Source organism: Mucor mucedo, assembly GCF_025094135.1.
Source record: "Mucor mucedo strain NRRL 3635 chromosome Unknown EV154scaffold_9, whole genome shotgun sequence".
Lineage (NCBI taxonomy): Eukaryota > Fungi > Mucoromycota > Mucoromycetes > Mucorales > Mucoraceae > Mucor > Mucor mucedo.
The window spans coordinates 342,307-364,944 of record NW_026252293.1 but is presented as its reverse complement, the minus strand read 5'-3'; the positions used below and the strand labels follow the sequence as shown (position 1 = coordinate 364,944).

Sequence of the window (22,638 nt, the reverse complement as noted above, 5' to 3'; positions counted from 1 at the left end):
TATCTTCTGTAAGTGAAAAATAAATTTCTGTTTCATTTACGTCATTGAATCAGTAAATACGATTACTGGTGACACAGACTTAGGGTTTAAAAGTACGACAGATAGCAGGCGTGGGAATGGCATCAGGGGGGTAGGCTGGCAAACCCATCATTGGTCTTTGGAAACAAGATTTTAGTATTCACAAAATTATTTTTGATGAATGTAATAACTTACCGACAACTATGACATGAATTTTATGCTTTGATTTATACTTGCTAGTTACCCGTCTTCGCAAACATACATAAACCATGTAAATCGATGTTTATTTTATGGTGTTTCTTGGTGTGCTTGATTGGCTTAACTTCCAGATAACCTGTTGCGGTGATATCGTTTTCAGCGCAGCCATCTGGTCAGTTTTGAGTGGCATCCATGTCAGTGTCTGTGAAATAGCTGACACTGAACTACTTAAACATGATGGACAGGTCATCTGAATCAAAGAGTTTTTGGAAACAGGGTTGTAGATACCTTGTACACAATTCAAGATCTTTGATCTCCTTCTTCTGATTTTGAAAGGGAATTGACTTTACCATCGTCTTCACGCATTGAATTATATGGAAAAGGACTTGGTCTGCGGTAACGTTGATTAAGTCCAGGATCCTGCTTTCTTGGTTTATCCTGGTGAGTATACGGCAATTAACGTTAATGACGATGTTGAGTAGAGGCAACATAACATCCGAAGGGAAGTTTTCCATCTGGTTAAAACCAAGCGACTGATACAAGCTTTGACGAATTTCAGGAATTGGCTTTTCGAAATAATGCTCCAAAATTGGGTCACAGTAGATCTTGCCTATGAACAGGATATTCGACAGAGCAAGAAGATGTTGTAGGTGGGAGTCGTATGTAAGGAGAGACCCCATTGAATCCAGGATATTTCACCTAAACCGCATCAAACCACTGGCATACGTATTGTTGTCGGTGTCAATACTTAGTGGTAGGTTGTTGGTGATAATGGTTTTTGCTTCAGCCAAACTGATCGTTTCAGTTGTATCATTAGCATTGGCATTATTGGTAGTGGTAGTGGTGGCAGTGGTAGTGGTAGTGGTAGTGGTAGTGGTAGTGGTAGTGGTAGTGGTAGTGGTAGTGGTAGTGGTAGTGGTAGTGGTAGTGGTAGTGGCAGTGGTAGTGGTAGTGGCAGTGGTAGTGGCAGTGGTAGTGGTAGTGGCAGTGGTAGTGGCAGTGGTGGTGGCAGTGGCAGTGGCAGTGATGGTGGCAGTGGCAGTGGCAGTGGTGGTGGTGGTGGTCCAATGCTTGGCGGTGGTGATGACGGACATTGTGGTGCTGCTGCCGGCCACAGAAGAACTTGCTTCGGATTCATCTTCTTCTCCAAGCTCAACGTCTTCTCTCCTCTTCCAATACTCCTTCGCATTTCTGCTATGACGCCATTTTTTATATTCATGGAGTATTTCTTTACGCTTCTCCTGATCCTCCACAAATTCCACCAAAGTCAGAAACCGCAATTGTGCCCTTCTTTTATGATAACTTTTAAAAAAATGGATGATGTCTAAATGCGATATATTGTCATATTTGCTTCTTGGCCAGTTTATTTCACTGGTTACGCGGTTTTCTTACAATTTTTCGCCGTAATCGAAAAGAAATAAAGGATGAAAAATATCTACTTCTCTTTTTCTGACATTTTGCATAATTGAAAATAACCCCTTAAACAAGTCAAATGTCATTTCTGAACATCCAAACCAAGATCACCAAGAATCACCAAGAATCACCAATAACCATTCTTTCAGAATCAGGGTTCAGTCAACCGCTTCAGTGTTGCAATCAGATTGCAATCTGTATCATCATACTTCTTTACAGAATCGCTGACACTATTAAGTTGTATGATACAGAGGGTGTCATGATGAGAAACTGTTTTGTATTCCTGTCCAATCGGGTGGGGTTTCTCCTGGCTCTAGTGGTCTTGCTAGTTCCTCATTAAATTTAAAGGAATACGTTCTGATCTGGTAGAGGGCCTGAAGGCAACTGGTTACCACAAGATACTTCGAAAACATTATAAAACGACCATTAGTCCCTAAAGAATAAGATATTTAATATACACGATATCATTTTGATTATTGTAAACTTACCAGCAGCCACGACCTGAAACAGATGCTTTGACTTATATTGAACTCGCTGGTACCAGTCTTGACAAACGTGCGCAAAGGTTGCGTGCTTGATCGGCCTGAATTTGATATAGTATGTAGCTTTATCATCGTTTTCCGTACGGCTATCTTGGCGGTCTTGTGTATAATCAATTTTTTGAAGGGGTGTAAGCCTTGAACTCTGTTTAGCAGGAGGAATGGTTTACCCATCGGTAGAGCGTAGTAATTTTTGCTGTGCAAGGTTCTTTTTTTTTTTTTTTTTTTTTTTTGAGCAATGAAAAGCAGCGCCTTAACCATATGTTTAACGTATTGTAATAATCTAATCACAACCTTTTCCGTGCTGACATTCATTAATGCTAATATCTTGCTTTCAGCATTTGATCTGGTTAGCGAATGACCGTTGATATAATTGATGATTGTTATATGCGGCATCATGACATTCATGGGAAACTTGTTATCAACCTGGTTGAAGCCAAAAGAACCAAACATGCTTCGGCGAATGGTTTTAATATCTTTTTTTAAATTTTCTACGTATTTTTTTAGAGTCACGTGATTGTTTTTTCGCACTTATATTTAAGTTCCTTACCCTTGTAAGCTAACAATGCCTACAACTTAGAACGGAGAGGTCTTTATCATTTAGCGAAGCCTGGCCTCTGGATAATAAAAATTTGGAACAAACATCTTTCTTAAACAAACATAACATTTTAGCGCGTCTTAATGAAACAACACTTGCTATTAACTAACCTTTTTACAGTATTTTTTACTTTCCTTTAGGAAAAGTATGTTGTCCATGAATAAAAATAAAAAAATAATGAGAAAGGAAGAAAAAGGTGTGAATATTTTTTTTTCTTTTATAGACTGATAAAATTGTTTATGTCAGAATGATTTAATTTTTTATTTGATCAAAAAAAAAAAAATTGACTTAGCTTTATTTGTAGACAAATAAACAAAATTGGTCATGTCATGATGATTTAATTGATTATTTAATCAAAAAAAAAGTGTGTGAACGATCTTATTTACATCATTTCCCGAAATTATTTAAGTCGCAGACTTGTTTTATGATGCAGTATATACGTGAATGCGCCAAATTTGGTGAGCCAAAATAATAAGCTAATAACTTCGGGAAATAGTGTATAGACTGATAAACAAGACCAGGATTATGGCAGGATTTAATTGTGTATTTAATCCAATAAAAAAGTGTGTGAACGATTTTTATAAGAGCTGGCTTATGTCAAAATGATTTAATGTTTATTTAATCAATAATAATAAGAGGTTTCAGATGTTCCCCACCCGATTATCACATTCTGTGGTTTTGCAAGAACTGAATACCCAAATACATTTTTTATCATAATTTTGAAGGACATTTGCTTTTGAAAATCCTACTTATTAAAGCTGTTCCTAATTTTTTAGCTTTATTATGAGGAATACATAGTTTTCATTTTTTAAAAGCACAATATGTGTTAATATGATAAAAGTGATAATTGAACTCGACTTGATCTTATCTTTGATTAAATGATAAGTTTAAAGACAGAATGCGAAAAAAAAAAAAGATAATCGGGCGAACCCCTTAATGTTTGAGACTTTACTTATAACAATTTAATTAAAGTGATACAATTGAACAATACAGCTATTAGGAAATGATTACTCTCAAAATAAACACCAGAATCAAGGCGACTGCAAAATCTACTTTGTGTTATTTTAAGCAGATTATCAAAGTTAAAAAATCATGTTCTTGGGAAATTTCGATTAGATTTATTAAAAATTATAAAAAGTCTTTTAAGGTAGTATAGGATAGGTCTGTTAGTGTGATTAACAGTGAACTTTGTAATAAAATAAATTGACATATGACAATTGTAGCAGCACCTGGTAGCATTACAGCCCGACACTTAACCACTCAATATTCGGTCGTACACAATACTTCATTTTTTTTTTAATTTTTTACTCTAAGTCAGTTATGTCCATTGACACTGTAAATTTCTTCTTTATACAAAAGTAACAGTTTTATCGGATTAAGTCCACTCTCGGGGAGTAAATTTGACTTAGAAAGGTACGCCTTCACACCCACCGATTTAAAGGGATTGTAAAAGCCCGAACCGATCGAATTTCTCTTATGCCAATCATGGGAACCAACAGCTCTTGAAAAGCAAGGTAATTTGAGTAGTTTACATGTTTTTTAAGACGTTTTATATAATACTTCAGTAACATTGATAGCCATTAAAGCATACATCCTCGTAAGACATATTGCCTTGTTTTCAAAAAAAAACCTCTTTACAATCAGGCATGAAGAGTTATTTAAACTACCCCAGATAAATATTCTTGACCCGTCACTAAAAATCCTTTACATCAAGTCCCGTTGTAAAACTAGGGCTGTACAACTTTTTTTGCTGAAGGAATCACTATTATTTCCAACTACAAGTATACAGACGCGATTAGAGCTTTGATTTTTATCAATCCAGGTTTGGCTATTTATATAAGACCGGCTTTGCGAAACCATGTTTAATCAAGAAGCCATTGAATGATAATATTTTTATGGTGATCAATTCACAAAAGGCAGGTTGCACAATGTGATCTTATAATCCTCCTCAAATAGAGAATCAACCTGTTAGCGAACATAAAGTTGATATAATAGTCGACAGTGCTAAAAACATTGCTCTGTTTATCTTTCATTGTTTATGCTCCCTTTGTTTCCTTTTTCTTATTTTGCTTTGCATTACCTTTCAACGCCACAAACATGAAGTTTTTCCAAAATATGGTACTCCCCCATTTTCAAACCTCTCATTTTCTCCCGCTTTAAAAGACCGAACGCGTATTTTTAGTAGAGAGATAACTTGCTGTTTCTCTTCTCTTTCTTATACAGTTGCTGTAATAAAATGGAATCACTGCGAACAGTTATTTCTCGGTTATTCGTAGACATCCACGAAATACCAACGCCAGTAACTATTCCCCTAAAGCTTCCCTCTTACCCCATCTTTCTTATAAAAAAATTGTTTTAGGAGTGGCAACATGGAGAAAAGCAAACCATTTATGGGTAAATTAGATTGCCCTTTACAGGCATCCGCCACAGAGAAAAAAGAAACTGACTACTCCTTAATCGTAGAGTTTTTAACAGAAATCCCTCAAAACGACGTCGACTCGATCTACTACATCCTGGAACAACCAATGACATGCAGTATGATAAAAGTGTAGTTCATTATACCGCCTCGAGTCATCGTATCGATTACGAAACTCTAACGCATGACTTTGTTCGAGCTTGTCAAATTAATGGAGGCCAAGTGGTAATACTGTACAGCGAGACATTAGTCTATTCTTTACCTTTTCTTTTTTTTTTACGTGTCTTGTTAAATAAACTTTCCTTTTGTAGGCTGAACAATTGAAAGCAATCTTATCGAAATATGGCGAAGCACCCATCACACAAGAGAAAACGTCGAGATTATTTACTTTCGTACACCATTTATTAAAAGGGATACCCCTTGCATCCAGTAGTAAAACGAGTACAAGCAAACAACTTTTATTCCCTTTGGGCGCATTGATAGAAGAAATCACTCCCACCTTATCGTTAGATAATTCATTACAATCTTCTTGGATCATCACCTTACAATTCATCTTGTCGTGCTTTCGGACCTGCCCTGAACAACATATCTATCATTCGGGTGTTACTGCCCCTATTTTATTAGGTCTTATTAAACAGATCTTAATAGAACTCACCCGATTTCATACAGCAGCAAAAGAGGAAGAACTCAATTCACTGGAACAGAAATGCTTTCTGGTCGGTAAAGAATTATTGGATTTACTATTGATTCGCGATCATGCAATCACAGCAGATATGTTGGAAAATAGTGATACTTTGACAGAGGATTTCACCGGCATTGGAACACTTACTTACTACGATGTGATTTATTCTGTAAATACCAAACAAAAAAACATATATACACACAACATCTCCTTAATAATACAATTCTTTTTGTAGATCCCCGAGTTATATGGTCATTTTCTGAATACAACGCCTTCACCTAATTCAACTGTCCAGCCATCCATTAACAACTCCGACATATGGCTCATGACACTCTACTATATGACAACATGTCTCTTGCAAGATCCTAAATTATTGGAACGAGTACCGACGTTGATGGCCATCAATATTATTAAACATGTATTGCGAGAGATCAACACTTTACCTTCGGACCTGACAACGATCCAAGTGCATTGTTTGAACAAGGGAAAGGAGTTGATTAATTTATTATTATTGGGATCAAATGGGGATGGTGCTGGTGTAGTATCTCATTATGATATTATTGTGGCTGTAAATATATATATGCAATGAAGAGAAGTTATATCTCATAATCTAGCGGGTTAGCTAAATCCATTATCTTATGTAGTTGCCGGACGTCTATGGACATTTTTTGAGAGGAACATTTGCACAAAGTATCCATTGGGCTATGGAAAAGTTTGTGAATGAATTAGGAAAGAGACGGCGTCATTTGGCGTTTTTGATGATGCCACCGGATGCTTCATGGCCCTTGATTTCTCAAATGAGCCGACGTCATGAGTACAATGATCTGACCACAAGAACCAGTTACCATATGTTTGAAGGAGATTTGGTATATTTATTTTTAAAAAGGTAGAAGATATACGATGTAATAACACACATATGTAGATTGAATTTGTCAAGGAAGGAAACTCAACTAATATTGAAACTCATTTTCGAGACATGTTATTTCAACGCGCTTCTATGGATGAATTTCGACAATTGGCCATGTCATTGACGCAAACCGGTTTAGATACAACGCAAATTAGAAAGGCCATGGTTGCCAAAGTCAGAGATGTCATTCGATGTATCCAACACTATAGCCGAAATACCAAACGGGATCCGGATCATGCCAAAAGTAAGTCCCCGGGGCACTTATTTTCCTTCAATTTGACATTTACACAATTTCATCTACATAGTGGCAGAAAAAGAAAGCGAGTCCTTTAATCCAACAAATGCATCTGTACGGGGCGAGGATATAACCATGATGATACCACAGAACATTGATTTATGGGAGTTGATGACAGAAACCGCCGATCAATTATACAGCTTTGTGTCTGCCGAGTAAGAAATTTAGTTGTGAACTACAATGAAGACAATTGACATTTTGATTATAGTTTTTTCTCTTATGAAGACATTCTTCAAGATTTCTATGAATTGGTATATAAACCTAACGGAGAACCATATGGTCCCAATGCCAAAGATCATATCACCAAAGACAATGGTCTGGTCTGGCTACTTTTACAATTATTTTGCAAGTATCCCCTTTTTATTTCCAACAAGCTGATAATAATAATCTTCTCTTTATTACAGACATTGATAAAGTTTCAACCAACGTAATACAAAAAGATTTTGAACAGGACGAAAAGCTGTTTGACAAATTGGTGCGACTCTATAATGAACAACAAACCGAATCAGAGGATGCATTTACATTACGTGACTTGGCGTTGCAGTGTGCCGTCAATCATCAAAAGGCAAATATTAAGGACGTCACCAATATTAAGCAGAGACATCCATTGATTGCTGCCTCATTGCAACATGCAGGCCTGTGTTATCAAATACAAGCCTATTTTAGCAATTATTATCATAGCAATGTGCCGACAAACTCCACATTATTTAGCAACCTGGATCTCCAGGAAATGACAAAAATTGCGATGGAAAGTCAGTTGAGACAGGATGTGGTGCCGTATACACTCTATGTGTATTTGGTTCCCACCAAGGCCGAGATTGATACACTTGGACACCCATCGACCACCTATGTGAAGGGCGGTACCCTGAATTACAAGCTTTTAGATTTGCTATGTGTGAATGCCAAACATCGATTATTGCAGGTGATTTATAAAATGATGTTGGACAGTGAGTTGGGACCAAGATATCAATCTACCTCTTCACCCGTTGCTTGTGTGCCACCCAATGTTCTTGACGTGGTGTACAAATTACTTTATAGTGCTCCTTGTTCGCAAGTATATAAGAAAAAATCCTTTTATATATTTATATAGACGGTTTATTCGCTCTCTCTTACCATCACGAAAACTAATGCTTTTTCAATATAGAGCCGAGTTGATGATCAAGGAAATTTTCGAAAAGCTAAGAAGGTGCGATAAAATGATCAAGATGAAACGTACAACCGCAGTATCAGCAGAAAATGGGGATATAGTACAATTGCCTGATCAAACAATGCGCTGGCTACAAACCATATTGCAATTGATGAATTACCGATTTATCCGGTTCTTAAAGTATTCGCCTCTAGCGTCTGGTTTGTTACATTATATACGGTATTCGATCTCGTACCTGGAAAACAGACAGTGCTACCAAGCTTTGGAGTCATTTACGATCAATATTATTGTAAGTCAGAAAGAAAAACTGTGTGATGCCATGTTTTATTAATTCTTTTTTAAAAATGAATACATATTATACTATATTAGCACATGCAAATGGATGTCAAGCTACTACGTTCGTTAGACGACCCACATCGTGAAAAACCGATATGGTTTGCCGAGTCCGAGATGCTGGCACGATTGATGGTGTGTACAATCAGCCGACTGATTAAGACGCGTGGACAGGCAGATATCAAGACGGATCAAATATACCGTGTACTAACGAGTTTGTACGAGTATAAACTAGAATGGACAGCTGAAGCCAAACGTTACTTTCCACCAGCTGTAAGATCGTTTTACGACTCTCCGGACTCGCCTAATCAATTACTACCGACCCGTGCACCTGTTACACCGCAAAAGGTACAACACCTTATCTCTACTAACAAGGCCATTACGGCTTATATACTTCACGGGTCTGCGGAGGCCGAACGTATTGCTTTGCAGTATTTCTCGATCCCGGAAAACCAATCGAGTTTGTTGTGCACGATGTGGGTGATTGCTATCACAAGAAATACTACCGAGTGTTGTAATATGGCTGCAGTGCGAAAACTGTTATTGTTGATCCCACCTTCACGTATGGCTACCAATACCATCGATCTCGTTGATTTTATTCTTAGTGTGGAATACCCGCCTAATAGTTCTGAATTTGTAAGTTCTCAATTGATTTGATTTTCGATCATCAATAACCTTTGTATTAGTTATTTTCACTTTTGGATACATTTATTTGGACAAACCAGTGGATTAACTTTAACCATGTCTTGTTTGCATTAAGCAAAGGAGGAGGAAGCCTTGATCGTACAAATAAAGCGATGAGTTACGTTGGCTACCTACTGTTAAGCTCACCTGAATTTCAAAAGCGTGTGCATAAATGGGACAGCTTGAATTTCAGTCATCGTCATTGGACCGAAGAAGATTTCCAAGCCAAGCTGATGCAGTATTTGCGAGAGTACCCAGAGCATTATGAATTTGAGAGTTTTGCAGTGCGACAACAATTAGGTGATTTACCGCAGCAACAGACCAAGTTACCGATTTATTTTACCAATGTGGTGAGTGACTTCACGTCATCTATGGAAACGTTGATTATGCGATTGATTGAAAATTCCGAAACGGATTTATTGCATAATGTATTGGACAGGTATGGACATTTGTTTCATCAACATCAATCACCACTTTCTTTTGTCACGAGTATTTTGTTATATTATCACGCATCCGATACATTACGCGATCCGAGAATCCGAAAGCGGATATTACGGCTTATCGGTAAAGAAGTTCAACAAAATTCATAATACAGAAGACAATTAAACTTTTTTGTTTATTCTAAAAAAATAGATTTTGATCAAGTGGTGATTGTACCTTCGGCAAAAAAATATGCGATGGATGATCAAGATGACGGAAGTGGTTTTGATGTAGGGTATTTCGAAAAGGTGATTTATAAATTGGCTGGTAATTTGAACCCGCCTAAATGTGCACCGCGCACACGTCCCGATTTACCCGAAAGACATTTCCGAGAGATTGGTAGTCCAGCTGTAGAAGGAATAACGATTGCCACATTGGAAGTCATGTTGACACCTGTACCACCTTCCAGTATCATCAAAATGTTCTTGGATCTACCACTGTTGCGAGAGTCACATCATGTGGGTGTCTCTGCCCTCACGATGCACGCGATTGGTCTGTTAATCCCTCTTTTACCCCAAAAGGAATTTGTGCACCCCATCTTTAAAGAATTGAATGACTTGATCGAGACCGACCCGCACTTACTAGAGGTGTCTGAACCTTGTCGACTGGTAAGGCAAAAAAAATCGTTCGATCAGTAAAAAAAAAGCTAATTTTATTTTCTGTTGTAGATCCGATGTGGTATACCAAGAAGCGTGAATGGAAGATACACAATGACACAAAGTTTGCCCGATTTAACTACAACGGCCGTGTTAAAGGACTCGATGAGTGCGCGACTTCGGAAGGCCATGATATTCCCGTACATCTTTAACGATTACAAGTTTAACTTGCACAATTATGGAACCAATGCTCCCAATAGTTTCTTAACCTTGTTCCATAGTATTGTCCATTACTCCAGTCTGGACATTTTTTCCATCTTTTTAGAGTATTTTACAAAGCTGAGAATGTCGGGTGCCTTAAAGACGGATGTGCAGTTACTGTACATGTGTTTCCTTTTAGGACCTGCTTTACATCGTATAGAGAAATTAGATAGTAGTGATGCCGGCGTAAGTGATCACTATCAGATTGATATAAAAAAAAAGTCTAACGCCTCTTAAAAGTTCCTGATAGAGTTAATGCATATGGTCAAACAGGTGACATCTACCATGGATATGAAGGATGGTTGGACCACTCAAGCTCTTGAACAAGTGTATGACTTTTTACATCACATCAGAACCCGCTTTATCAAATCCAATGAACTCGCTACACAGTTGCGTGACATTATTCGATCCATGAATCCACCTATTGCACAACGATTATCGCGACTAGTTATGTAATAAAAAAGGTCACGTTTTTTTTTTATTATTTTTTGGTCTTGTTAAGCGCGTTCGTATTACTATTGTGTTTTTTTTTTATTGTGTCAAAAACATGTCAAGTCAAGCTAGACCTCAGAAACGTGCACGTTTAGATAACGATGCCGATTTTTCTCAACTACAGGAAGAACATTGGGATGATGAGGTTTTAAAATAATAACACACCTTGCATGTGAATAAGAAATTTAATGTTTTCAAAACAGGCTCTTCAACGTAAAGTAAAGGACGTCATTCGATATGCTCTTGCTTGTGAATATAAGCGAAAAGTTGTTAAACGTGAAGATATTACCAAAAGTAAGGAAAGAAAAACGATGGTAGAGAAAAAGAGAACTTATACAATATCTAGTTATTTCTCAGGGCGGAAATAAAAAGGTCTCGTTCAATAATGTCATGGATTTAGTTCGCATCAAGTTGAATCAAGTGTTCGGCATGGACTTGGTAGAGTTACCCAAATTAAGAGAAAAGTTAAATCAATCTCAAACACAATTAAAAAGTAATATTACATAAATGTAAAAAGAAAGACATATTCTGACAAATGAAGAATATAGATACACAATCAACACAAGCAGCCGAATCCTCGACACAGGCACAATCATCTACACAAGCAGCAGCAGCAGCAAGAAGCGGTACATCGGGTACATTTATCTTGCGATATAATATGAAGGAATCATATCGTACTGGTGAAGTACTGAATCAATCACCCGAGGAGTACCAACAGACGGGTATTCTGTATGTGATTTTAGGTTTGATCTTTTTGAACTCACAGAGCATGACAAGTCGTAAGTAGTCTTTCTTGATCTTACCGGAACAAACCAAAATTAACCAACTGGGTACAGCTGATTTATACAGTCATTTGGATCGTTTAAAGATTTCGAAAAGCAATTCAGCATCAGAGGATAGAGACAAACTTTTGGAATTGTTTATAAAGAACCAGCATTTAAAAAAAACGAAGCGACCAGATACAAGTGGTGATGATACTGAATTCGATTATACATGGGGAGCAAGAGCCAAACTCGAATTATCACCCGAGAACATGGTCCAGTTTTTATTACAGGTAAAAATATAAAAAGTATCTCCCAAATATGTATGTATGTGCTTAGACTTTTGTACCTAGTTTTATGATGGCAGTTCAACACAAAAGAAGGAATTACAGGATAGAATGTACAAACAAGGAGGATACCAAGTTGCCACCCGTGCCACATCTGAAGGCCCCAACTAAGCTGAAAAGTAACCATATTATTTTATTTTTTATTTTTAAAAGAGTGAACGAAGCTCGTCTGCTTCTACAGCCATCTCTTCTTGTGTACGAGGTTTTCTATCTTCATTATCAACACCCTTTTTTTGTTGATCCAGTTCTTTATAAATATCATCATTTTGAGCCCAATCTCCTTTCTTTCTTGGGACAACATGTATATGAACATGTGGTACCTGTTTTGTGTTTAGTGTAAATAAAAAAAAAATCTATAAAATACTTACGGTCTGGCCTGCTTGAGGTCCATCTTGAATAGTCAGTGTAAGTGAAGTACCCTTGAAGTGCTTTTCGACTACACCGCCAATGTGTTGAGCGGAAAGCATTAAATCTGCAGTCTATTTAGTTATAAGTCTTAGTCTTAGGGGGGATGGCTTGAAAGTATCCAGATGATACCTCTTCTTTATTCAGGTCAGCTAATCTTGGTGCGATTCTTTTAGGAATGACAAGGACATCTAAGGATAGAAGAGGGTCAAGGAACTCATAGTATTACTTAGAACAAGTATATATGTCAAATATCAAATAGAAGAAAAAAAAAGGATACGTCCACTATATATAATTTGAATAAAACGCTCATAATAATAATAAAAGATGAGTCCAAACTTACGGTGCAATGGGTTTCAAGTTGACAATGCCGATTGACCATTGAGACCGAAAGAATATTTGAGACTCATGAATCAAGTAAGGACCAAATTTGCAACCAGTCATTACAAGTGTCTAAATAATTAAAGAGAAAAGCTTCAAAATAAAAAATTGTTTTTTTGAAGACAGTCTTCTTTCCCTTTTAGACCTGTTTATTTTTTTGACATGACACGATTCAACGGTTGTATCGATCTCCATCACGGCAAAGTCAAGCAAATTGTGGGTGGCTCACTTTTAGACCACTCTCCCGATCAACTCACTACGAATTTTGTGTCCGAGTAAGTCACCTTACATTTCTTTACATTACTATATTTTAACCCTCCCCCTTGTTGCTAAAACAAAAAAGAGAATCGCCTAGTTTTTATTCTAAGCTTTACAAGGAAAACAATGTGACACGCTGTCATGTCATCAAGTTGGGACCCAACAATGATGAAGCAGCAGAAGAGGCATTAGCAGCTTGGCCCCAGGGACTTCAGGTGGGTGGTGGCATCAGCCTCGAGAATGCTCAACACTGGTTATCACTCGGCGCCTCTAAACTTATTGTTACGAGCTATTTATTCCCCGGTGCTACTTTCTCCAAAGAGAGACTGGTTCAACTTTGTGAGCTTGTAGGCAAAGATCGATTGGTAGTAGATGTCAGGTACAAGAAATCAGCGCAGATACAATAGATTGTGTATATTCATGCGAAAGAAAAAAAAACAAATATAGTTGTCGTAGAAAGAATAATAAGTGGGTGGTTGCCATGGACAAGTGGCAAAAGATGACAGATATGGAAGTTAACAAAGGTAATGATAGGAACGAGAGGGACATTCAGAAACAGTTTCATAATGCGAGTTTATAGAAACCCTCGATATGCTTAGCCAATACTGCAGGTAAATGCTTTATATGACACTTTTTCCCGCGCATCATGATTAACGGTTTCTTTTAGTGAATTTTTAATTCATGCAGCTGACGTAGAAGGTCTTTGTAATGGGATCGATGAAGATTTGGTTGAACGCCTTGGTGAATGGGTGACCATTCCTACTACCTATGCTGGTGGTGGAAGATGTAAAGGGATAATTTAAAAAATTTGGGTGTACGTATCTGATAATCTTCTAAATTTTTAGCTATGGAAGACTTGCGACTTGTAGATAAATTATCCAACGGTAAAGTCGATTTAACATTTGGAAGGTAAAGATTGTAATGACGCGTATTTCATAAATCATGAGTTTAACTATTTTATAAATATTTAGCGCGTTGGATATCTTTGGTGGTAATGGGGTTACTTTTGAAGAGTGTGTTGAATGGAACAAAACTCATTAAATAAAAAATTTGAATTGTAACTCACGCTTGGAGCGTATCATGCACCTAAGAGGTGCGCGGAGGGAGAGAGACAACAATGTGTGGGAAGTGAATTAATTTTCCGCCTTTACTCGCTCTCTTTTACTTTTCTTTTTTATTATCACTATTTGAATACATTCATACCAGTATTTTTTGTTATAAATGAGCACTCCCACTGTAAAGAAAAGTATTCCAAAGGATGAATGGGAACAGCGTTTAACAAAAGTCAAAGTAAATAAGCAGTAAGTGACAATGTGTAAATGAGTAGAAAATACCTGGAAGAGGAAATTTAACACAATCAATAAAAAGAGATCTAAATCAACTGGTCATGAATTATCTCGTGGTAGAAGGTTATAAGGATGCAGCGGAACAGTTTAGTTCAGAAAGTGGGTTGGCACCCACAGTCGATCTGCAATCTATTCAGGAGCGAATGGACATTCGCCATGCTATTCAGTCCGGCGATGTGGATACAGCCATTGACTTGGTGAATGACTTGAACCCAGAGGTAAAGAAAATATTCCCATACACAGAGGGAGAGAGACTTATAATCGTAAAATTACATCTCAGATTCTGGATACAAACCCTCACTTGTTTTTTCACCTTCAACAACAACGCCTGATCGAGTTAATCCGTAAAGGACTTTTTCAAGAGGCACTGGAATTTGCATCAGAAGAAATGGCGCCACGAGGAGAGGAGCACCCCGAGTTTTTGGAGGAATTAGAGCGGACAATGGCATTATTGGCATTCCAGGATAGCAAGGATTCGCCTGTACAAGACTTACTTCATCCCGGACAGCGACAAAAGACAGCGAGTGAATTAAATGCGGCCATTTTGATGAGTCAGTCACAGGAAAAGGACCCTAAATTACCCAACCTGCTTAAGATGTTGGCTTGGAGTCAGGAACAGTTGGATGAACGTATGATATATCCTAAGATCGAGAATTGGGTCAAAGCTGATTTGGTGTTACGTGATGAAAATGGTAATCAAGTCGAGGAAGATATTACCATGTCATCTTTGTAATAAATAATGGAGTATGAAAATAAGTGGGCAAAAGGGCATTGACCCCCATTCTTTTTTTATAAGAAGGTGCTACCGATAAATAATAATAGCTTTTTTTTTTTTTTTTTTTTTTTTTTTGTAACCCGCTTATTCCCTCCCGATCATTTGCATTTTCCGATCAATTAGCGAAACTTTCATGTGGATAAACAGTGATACAAATAGAATATTTTTTACTTCTCCTCTCAACCTTCTCTTTTATTCACTTTTTTTTTTTTTTTTTTTTTTTTGAGGCACAAAGTCTGGATATAGAAATTAGGCATATTTGTAAGGCCCTTAAATAATCCTCCCCATCTTCTTGTTTGATACATAATTTTTTAAACCTTCCTTTCTTCCTTTTTTAAAACAAAAAAAAACACACACACACACAAAAAAATAAGAAATTGCAAATGACTTCATGTATTTGGGCTCTCTTGTCCGTAAACTGTCTCGAGTTTATACACGCTTCTGCATATGACAACTTGAAAGGTCGTTCCTTATTTGACTTGATCCACCCTGATGAAGTCTTATTAGCAAAGAGAGATCTTTGCAAGTTTATGGATTCTGAATTATTGGGAGGATCTGTTACTAGGTAACCAAAAAGAAAAGATTACTTTCAAGTCTTGATCGTTGCTAACCAATACCCATTATATTTTTTTCTATCATTATTATCATAGATGTCGATTGAGGGATTATTCAAACGTAATGTATTTTTAACCCACACTAAATTGTTTGTTTGTTTATTTACATGTATTACAGAATAATTTTATAATAGCAACGCCATCTTGGATTGTCGTAGATATCATTATGTACGTAGCCACGGAAAATCTGGTGCTTGCGTTCTTCCATCGCCAACAAGGTAATTATAGAACAAAAGATTCTTTTAGGAAGCATTAAAGAAAAAATAAAAATGTGACTTACAAAAAAAAATTCTATAGATGTCTCGGCGTGTGGAGATCACCCTGATAGCTCAATCAATCAATTAAGATCGTCATCATTAGAACTATATGGTTATAAAAATAATGCAGCAGCGAAATCTTCTCCGCATCAATTTCTTCACATTCTGGATAATCGGACAAAGTCAGTGCTACTGTCACTGCCCGATCACTATCCCAACGAAATGGATAATGGTGCACAGATAGAATTTTTCAATGACCGAACCATGCCACCAGAGGTATCTTGTTTTCATTGTGTTCAGCAAGCTATCCGCACAACGCCTTCTGGCGAGAAAATACATCGTTTTGTCATTGAATATGGGCCTATTACTTTTTTATTAACCCATATTAAGAAAAGGTAATAAGAATAAGAGATGTTATATTTATTTTTTTAATATGAACCATTTATAAAAATAGTTTGACATCGTCATTACCGTCACCGCCCCTTTATAACGTAAAGCGGTCATTATCAGCTGAATATCAGTATCCAAAAAGAATACAATACCAATACGGTGGGAAACCCCCACCACAAAGAAAGCATTCTGCACCTACTAAATTAGAGAACCTGTTATCACCTGTCAATAAGCAACAACAACAATACCATCATAGAAATCACTGTCAAAGTTGTGGTACTGATTCTAGCCCGGAATGGCGTCGAGGACCCACTGGACATAAAACGTAAATAATAATATTCTATTCCTTTCGCAAAGCCACCCCCCTTATTTTTTAATACTTTATTTAAATAGACTCTGTAACGCATGTGGGTTAAGGTATTCTCGATCTGTAGCACGACAAGGAAAGATCATTGCAAATCAACAAAAACAGCATTCTATGTTTCAAAGCCAGCATTCGCCACAGTCCTCGCCGTCTTCATCGTCATGTTCATCTCCTTCGTCTTACAAGATGAACTATCAACTTCAAACTTTAGATTACTACAATGATTCGAATCAATCAAATCGTCACCATAAGCACCATATTAGCTATTCAGTTTTATAGCTTTTTATTTTTTTATTTTTTTGTTATGAAAATAATTTTTTTTTCCTTGTACAACGGCCGATTCCTCCTTCCAGTACCCCCCGTCCTTTCTTTTATGTTATTACCATATACACCAGCAAACACATTGTTACCAATTTTTACTATTAATTTGATTCATCACCAATACCCATTATATTTGTGTAATATTACGTATACGATTTTATTCTTTTGTTCTTTCTTTTTTAAGCTTTTTGGAAAAACAAAAAAAATCAATATACCTTCTTTTATAAAACAAAGCATACACAACCCTTATGTATAAATAAAAATAAAATAAAAAAATTACGTTTCGGAATCGTTTCTTTCCGAGATATGTACACTTATACGAATTTACATTGACATTATTTATATACGCTTTTTTTTTTGTTAACCTGACCTTAACAACTGTTCCAAAGAGCAAATAAAATCGCACGAAAAAATCTTAATAATGGCATGATGTCGTTTTTTATTTTATTTATTTTTTGTGTAAAACCTTTTTTTACAGAAATAGTAATTTTATACTTGTTCGATTCTGAGGGGCAAGGCAACAAACAAGAGCTTTTTTCCCTTTTTTGCTGCGTGCTGAACATGAGTGTCGTACAGTGGACTTTCTTTTTTCTTATATAAAAAAAATGAACTGGGTTTCTATACAGCGCACGGGAGATTTAGAATTTGAATGATTAGTTTTCTTACAAAGGTCCCGGTTGAAAGAAATGAAACGTTGATAATCATATTAGAAATGATTCGTGAGAATTCAAATCCGTAACATGTTACTAGCCGAGGTTGAAACACTTTATTAGTAGCTATACACACACACAGATGATTGTCCCGACCTTAATTTTACAAATTCAGCCTGTATAATTTTTATTGGAAGTCCAATTAAACTTGGTCTAAAACCATTTATAACTTAATTGCCATAAAAACTAAGAAGAAATTTACCCATTGTAACACTATTAAGAAAAAACGTGTTCATATCTTTTGACATTCTAGTAATCAATACCGCCACCACCCCCATTCATTTTGGTGTTCCATATTTGTCAATGTTTATAACAATTCATGATCAACTTTCTAGATACTGGGAAAAAAAGTTATTTGGAATTTTTGGAAAGTTATAAGCAATTACAATAATTAGCTTACGTTGTTGCACTGTCAATGAAGGCATTGCACCAAACGTAATTCGCTTTCTTTTCTCATGATCTATCTGACATCAGCTAAGCGACAACAACTGATAAGGCTAGATATCAAAAAATTCTGGAGAGAGATAGTGGATGTACATTTCAATTGACAAACACAAGAAAAAAGAGCGATCGTGCTTAGCAATATATTGACTTGCACAAAGAAATACGAATAAAAAATGTCATAAAAATAGGCATATGCCATTTACTGTGAAAAATATATATTCAAGAACGCACGGACGGCAAAAAAAAATGGCTAGGTTATAAAAATACTTAAAAAGCTATGGCCAGTGCAAAATTACTTCCATGTTTGTAACAAAAGAATCGAGAACAATTTGCACACTAGTAATGATGAAAAAAAAAGGGGGGAAATTGAGGTATTTCTTTATCCTCGGCTTTATGGTAGTTTAACATACCGTTGAAAATATCAAAATATTTTTTTGTAACTAGGAACATATTAAATTTAATGTTTATATTAACACATGTGTTCCTTCAAAACAGATGTGATAATCTTAGAGTCTACCTTATTTGATATGGGTATAACCTTATTCGTGCTGGCATTTTATTTTTATTTATTTTTATTTTTTTAGAAACAGAGACAATAGATGAGGGTTCCAGCGATTTGGTATCATAAATATAGTCTTATGATCTTTCCAGGTCTTGTGATAACCTGATTGTTAAATATAATCACTGACCATGAACTTTCTATTAAAAAGAGAGCACAAATTCTCAGAATTTTGGTGCTTACATCAAAATTGTACACCCCATTTATCGAAACACAGAACAAACAAAAACAAAGCTTAATTTTTTTTTTTTTTTTATATCTTCGAATGTCAATTTCATATACACGCGTGCGTGCGTGCAGGCATGTGAATAGCATTGACCTTCTTTTTAAAGCCCAATATAAAATAATAAATTAGTAAAAATAGTTTGCAAACAAGTTTTGACACATGTTTGAAGCTTTCATATTTTACTTTATTTTTTTGCAACAGGGAATACTAGATATTTTACTATAATGCCAATAATAAGATTGGTGTTACTCGAGCGTTGTTGAACGAGGGAGGGGGGGGAGAAGAAGAGGGGGGAGATCGATTTTAGTACTTTTAAGGTTAGTGTTGGCGGAGAAAGAGTAATACAAAGCTTCTGATTGTCCATATACCTGTGTCACAAAGCTCTTGACTTTCGGCTTTTCCCTCGCGCGAAGTATACCGTGCACTTAATTTTAACGAGAGGAGATTTTGCGCGACTTTAATTGGTTGTAGGTTTTCTAAATTAAGCATCCGGTTTGTGTTCCTGAATCATAACTATAAATGCCTTTATCAAACATTCTCATTTTTTCTTTTTTGGCTTTGAGCATCTACAAAACATCCAGATCTTAAGTAAATTTAAAGTTGGCTAACATAGCTGCTAAGCCAGCAACAGATCTGTAGATAAAATCGGAGAAGACTATTTGTTTATCTATTATTTGACATTTTACACAAGAATTATGTCGCAGAAAACCCAAAGTTATTGTTTTTGCTAAATGAAAATAGTTATTTACTTTAGATACTCTATACTAAAATCACTAATTTACATATATGTTCGGGGAGATATGGGAATAGGGTCTTGTTGGTGTCGTACTGGACCTTGGGAGAAAAATACAGTAATGTATCGTACGTGCGAACAAACCAAGGCTCTCGGTACTATCATTCTCAGTTTTTTTATTAAAGATAAAGCTGTTAATAAAGTACGCGTCTATTGTAGTCAATCATAAAATAACGGGTATATAGGGTGATGCCACTATTATTAAATTAAAAGTTAAGTTCAAAATCCATTTACAACTATTACGCAATAAATAGGGAAATAAAGAGATATAAAGACGCGTGAGAGTAACTTACGCAGCGTGATTTCCTGAACTCTTTATTCTAATAAAATGAGATGCGCCTGTTTGATTTACAGGTTGTTTACTCTATGACCTGAAAAAAACTATAAATTGTTAATGTGTCCGAATTTTTATTTGTGATTCTCGTCGGTATCCGCTCCGGGGAGCCCTTGTTGTACGGCAATATTGTATATGAACTGAGAAGACAATCGACCTTTGGCGCATGTATGATTCGGATATCACAACCGCAGTTGCAGGTCATTTATTCGCGCGTAAAAGCTCTATTCAGAAGCTTATTCGGAGGACGAGCTAATTCTGCATGCGGTGTGGAGATAGAAATTTTTAACTTAAATGAGTAAATACGTCTATTTACCTACTTTTATTGGGGCTAAGGCCGAACCTAATCGCTGATTTTTTGCTTTACTATTCTTTTGGGCCGACTAATACGCCTTATTAAAAAAACAATTGAGAACACTGTATTACCATCCAAGGTATAGATAAACAAATATTTAGATGACATAGATAGCCATCATCCTATTTCTAATTATACTTATTCTTATAAAGAAATTATGTAACCAAGAAGTTATTAAAAAAAGATATATCTAATGCAAATACGCTTTTTACAAGTAACTGCTACTTAAAACTTAGTCCTTCACCGCTCAACGAAGAAAAAATATTCATCTTTTATAGTATGCTATAAAAACTTTTAAACAAAAAAGAACGCACCTTTTTTTTTACATGGGCGGAAGGTACCCATATTTTGTGAGATATATCTAATGCTTATAAAATGTATCGGGAAGGTCCAAAATACCAAACATAAATTAGATCAGCCTACTGCGAGAGCTCAGTCCTACCCGCTCATAAAGACAATAAATCAAAATCAGCACACAAATGCTAGGTAAGATTCTTAATCTTTATAGTGAGCAAACAACTATGTACATTTCATGGCTATTTATTTAGTACGGGAAAATACGCTTGAGGAACAACTAAAAATCACGTCTTAGATTTTATACCACTTTCGATCGAAACCTTTCAAATGAAAATAGATTTGTGCTACTTTCGATTTGTGCAACCAATCGTGGAATAATCAAATAACATATGGGTAACCAGCTAAATCAATATTTTAAACTCAAGTTCCAGTGGGTACCCAGAGACTACATCTAATATAATTATTTACAAAGCTTTTAATGCGTATATTTAAAAAATTGGCTGCTTTAAAATTAAAAGCTTGATGAATTTTTATTTAATTATTCACTGCTTTAAATCACCAGATTTGCCCGTATATAAAACAAAGTGATCCCAAAACAACAACAAAAAATCTCCAATAGGGTCCAATGTATGTCGTGTAAGGTACAAGGAGACTACGTATAAATTGTATCGGAAATGATCTCTTGGTTTCATTGTCATGAAGATGAATAATTTAAGATGTTTATAAGAAAAAACTGAAAAAATACTCACTATTTAATCACAGAAGAGTCTAGCTGCTTTCAATTTATAAAAGAGTATTGTAATAACGCAATGTATATTCGGGTTTCTTAGGGACAGCCATTTGTCTTAGAGACGGTTGGGTGCGCGTAGTCGTAATGTTGGATTAGGATACTTTAATAGACACCAAGAGGTCAATATAACTTATCGTCTTGAAATAGATACGATTTATTCCAACGTGCATATGGTAAAACAGTATGTGTGTGTTATACTTACTTTCAGCTTCTCATTTTGCCTTTACCTTAATAATTCTGCGTAAGATTAGGGTCGAACGAGCTTAAAGGCGAAAGAATGATGATATAAATGTCAAAACAAGTATAACCCATTTGATAAGCATTTATTCGTAATTATCACATTGTTTTTGATTATATATTCTTGTTTCCAGGTCTAAAGGATAGCCAAATCGCAGATCTTACGTTATGACTACGTGCACTTCGGATGTCCCTAAGAAAAGCGATGTATATTTTACATATATTAACTGAAATATTCCAAGAAATAAACCGTTAAATTATTTAAGACTAAAATTAGATATCTTTTTATTAAACGGAAAAGGGGTTACTGTTTTTGTCTTTGATTAAAAGAGAGTAGATATGTCGTATTCTTCCTAAAAAGTTTTAAGCGTATAATTATGTGCAAAAGGGAAATTTAAATTGTGTATGAACTCCTCACTTTTTCTTTGAATATACAAAAACATTGATAGCACTGTTGAGCCTGCTTCAATATGATAACCGTATCCTAGTTTTATGGGCGAGGTATTTCTTAATTTCTTAAAAGTCTGTCAATAAATGTAAGACTGGTTCCTCAACACAGCAAAAATTTTATCAGGAGTTTAAACCGCAAAGGCTGCATCAATTTCTCTTTACCTT

General features: G+C 35.9%; 8 protein-coding genes across 8 annotated transcripts; 5 read left to right on the top strand and 3 right to left on the bottom strand.

Moving 5' to 3' along the window:
- Window positions 1–388: 388 nt before the first annotated feature.
- EV154DRAFT_494791 (uncharacterized protein) lies at window positions 389–803 on the bottom strand. The gene has a single exon (XM_051599950.1). The coding sequence runs from the start codon at window positions 729–731 to the stop codon at window positions 441–443; it is 291 nt and encodes a 96-aa protein (XP_051462158.1). The 5' UTR covers window positions 732–803; the 3' UTR covers window positions 389–440.
- Window positions 804–1,728: 925 nt separating this feature from the next.
- On the bottom strand, window positions 1,729–2,620 carry EV154DRAFT_318916 (uncharacterized protein). The gene is made up of 2 exons (XM_051594939.1): window positions 2,118–2,620; window positions 1,729–2,062 (listed from the first exon to the last, which is right to left on the bottom strand). Exons 1-2 carry the CDS (start codon window positions 2,574–2,576, stop codon window positions 2,042–2,044), a joined length of 480 nt encoding a protein of 159 aa, XP_051462157.1. The 5' UTR covers window positions 2,577–2,620; the 3' UTR covers window positions 1,729–2,041.
- A 2,317-nt stretch (window positions 2,621–4,937) lies between these two features.
- EV154DRAFT_494788 (mediator complex subunit 23-domain-containing protein) lies at window positions 4,938–11,071 on the top strand. Its single transcript, XM_051599949.1, has 15 exons — window positions 4,938–5,160; window positions 5,230–5,407; window positions 5,494–6,033; window positions 6,100–6,432; window positions 6,509–6,730; window positions 6,787–7,015; window positions 7,077–7,221; window positions 7,275–7,411; window positions 7,471–8,116; window positions 8,211–8,502; window positions 8,583–9,182; window positions 9,233–9,794; window positions 9,864–10,318; window positions 10,379–10,753; window positions 10,808–11,071. Exons 2-15 carry the CDS (start codon window positions 5,297–5,299, stop codon window positions 11,021–11,023), a joined length of 4,863 nt encoding a protein of 1,620 aa, XP_051462156.1. The 5' UTR covers window positions 4,938–5,160; window positions 5,230–5,296; the 3' UTR covers window positions 11,024–11,071.
- A 43-nt stretch (window positions 11,072–11,114) lies between these two features.
- EV154DRAFT_559154 (MAGE family-domain-containing protein) lies at window positions 11,115–12,278 on the top strand (the record flags this gene model as incomplete). Its single annotated transcript, XM_051605531.1, has 6 exons — window positions 11,115–11,204; window positions 11,263–11,353; window positions 11,406–11,552; window positions 11,608–11,838; window positions 11,896–12,113; window positions 12,174–12,278. The coding sequence occupies 6 exons, from the start codon at window positions 11,115–11,117 to the stop codon at window positions 12,276–12,278; spliced, it is 882 nt and encodes a 293-aa protein (XP_051462155.1).
- On the bottom strand, window positions 12,123–13,236 carry EV154DRAFT_318626 (Bis-triphosphatase). Its single transcript, XM_051594937.1, has 5 exons — window positions 12,916–13,236; window positions 12,853–12,857; window positions 12,705–12,763; window positions 12,536–12,646; window positions 12,123–12,487 (listed from the first exon to the last, which is right to left on the bottom strand). Exons 1-5 carry the CDS (start codon window positions 13,014–13,016, stop codon window positions 12,314–12,316), a joined length of 450 nt encoding a protein of 149 aa, XP_051462154.1. The 5' UTR covers window positions 13,017–13,236; the 3' UTR covers window positions 12,123–12,313.
- Window positions 13,075–14,276, top strand: EV154DRAFT_494779 (phosphoribosylformimino-5-aminoimidazole carboxamide ribotide isomerase). Its single transcript, XM_051599948.1, has 7 exons — window positions 13,075–13,228; window positions 13,297–13,590; window positions 13,659–13,735; window positions 13,792–13,822; window positions 13,879–13,997; window positions 14,057–14,120; window positions 14,183–14,276. The coding sequence occupies exons 1-7, from the start codon at window positions 13,116–13,118 to the stop codon at window positions 14,250–14,252; spliced, it is 768 nt and encodes a 255-aa protein (XP_051462153.1). The 5' UTR covers window positions 13,075–13,115; the 3' UTR covers window positions 14,253–14,276.
- A 12-nt stretch (window positions 14,277–14,288) lies between these two features.
- EV154DRAFT_494774 (CTLH/CRA C-terminal to lish motif domain-containing protein) lies at window positions 14,289–15,515 on the top strand (the record flags this gene model as incomplete). Its single annotated transcript, XM_051599947.1, has 3 exons — window positions 14,289–14,512; window positions 14,580–14,775; window positions 14,838–15,515. Coding segments are annotated over exons 1-3 (721 nt in total), but the record flags the coding sequence as incomplete, so codon positions are not given.
- EV154DRAFT_494767 (uncharacterized protein) lies at window positions 15,381–17,601 on the top strand. The gene is made up of 8 exons (XM_051599946.1): window positions 15,381–15,402; window positions 15,533–15,593; window positions 15,707–15,897; window positions 15,983–16,007; window positions 16,065–16,164; window positions 16,244–16,598; window positions 16,658–16,918; window positions 16,987–17,601. The coding sequence occupies exons 3-8, from the start codon at window positions 15,716–15,718 to the stop codon at window positions 17,234–17,236; spliced, it is 1,173 nt and encodes a 390-aa protein (XP_051462151.1). The 5' UTR covers window positions 15,381–15,402; window positions 15,533–15,593; window positions 15,707–15,715; the 3' UTR covers window positions 17,237–17,601.
- Window positions 17,602–22,638: the final 5,037 nt, after the last annotated feature.

Coding starts and splice junctions, on each gene's coding strand:
- EV154DRAFT_318626 (XM_051594937.1), bottom strand. CDS start 13,016: ATGACTGGTTGCAAATTTGGTCCTTACTTGATTCATGAGTCTCAAATA. Junction 12,647..12,704: donor CTGACCTGAATAAAGAAGAG/GTATCATCTGGA, acceptor ATAACTAAATAG/ACTGCAGATTTAATGCTTTC. Junction 12,488..12,535: donor GACCTCAAGCAGGCCAGACC/GTAAGTATTTTA, acceptor AACACAAAACAG/GTACCACATGTTCATATACA.
- EV154DRAFT_494791 (XM_051599950.1), bottom strand. CDS start 731: ATGGAAAACTTCCCTTCGGATGTTATGTTGCCTCTACTCAACATCGTC.
- EV154DRAFT_494767 (XM_051599946.1), top strand. CDS start 15,716: ATGACTTCATGTATTTGGGCTCTCTTGTCCGTAAACTGTCTCGAGTTT. Junction 16,008..16,064: donor GATTGAGGGATTATTCAAAC/GTAATGTATTTT, acceptor CATGTATTACAG/AATAATTTTATAATAGCAAC. Junction 16,919..16,986: donor GGACCCACTGGACATAAAAC/GTAAATAATAAT, acceptor TTATTTAAATAG/ACTCTGTAACGCATGTGGGT.
- EV154DRAFT_494788 (XM_051599949.1), top strand. CDS start 5,297: ATGCAGTATGATAAAAGTGTAGTTCATTATACCGCCTCGAGTCATCGT. Junction 7,222..7,274: donor TACAGCTTTGTGTCTGCCGA/GTAAGAAATTTA, acceptor TTTTGATTATAG/TTTTTTCTCTTATGAAGACA. Junction 8,503..8,582: donor CATTTACGATCAATATTATT/GTAAGTCAGAAA, acceptor ATACTATATTAG/CACATGCAAATGGATGTCAA.
- EV154DRAFT_318916 (XM_051594939.1), bottom strand. CDS start 2,576: ATGAATGTCATGATGCCGCATATAACAATCATCAATTATATCAACGGT. Junction 2,063..2,117: donor GTTTCAGGTCGTGGCTGCTG/GTAAGTTTACAA, acceptor CTTATTCTTTAG/GGACTAATGGTCGTTTTATA.
- EV154DRAFT_494779 (XM_051599948.1), top strand. CDS start 13,116: ATGACACGATTCAACGGTTGTATCGATCTCCATCACGGCAAAGTCAAG. Junction 13,823..13,878: donor ATGCTTAGCCAATACTGCAG/GTAAATGCTTTA, acceptor GGTTTCTTTTAG/TGAATTTTTAATTCATGCAG. Junction 14,121..14,182: donor GTCGATTTAACATTTGGAAG/GTAAAGATTGTA, acceptor ATAAATATTTAG/CGCGTTGGATATCTTTGGTG.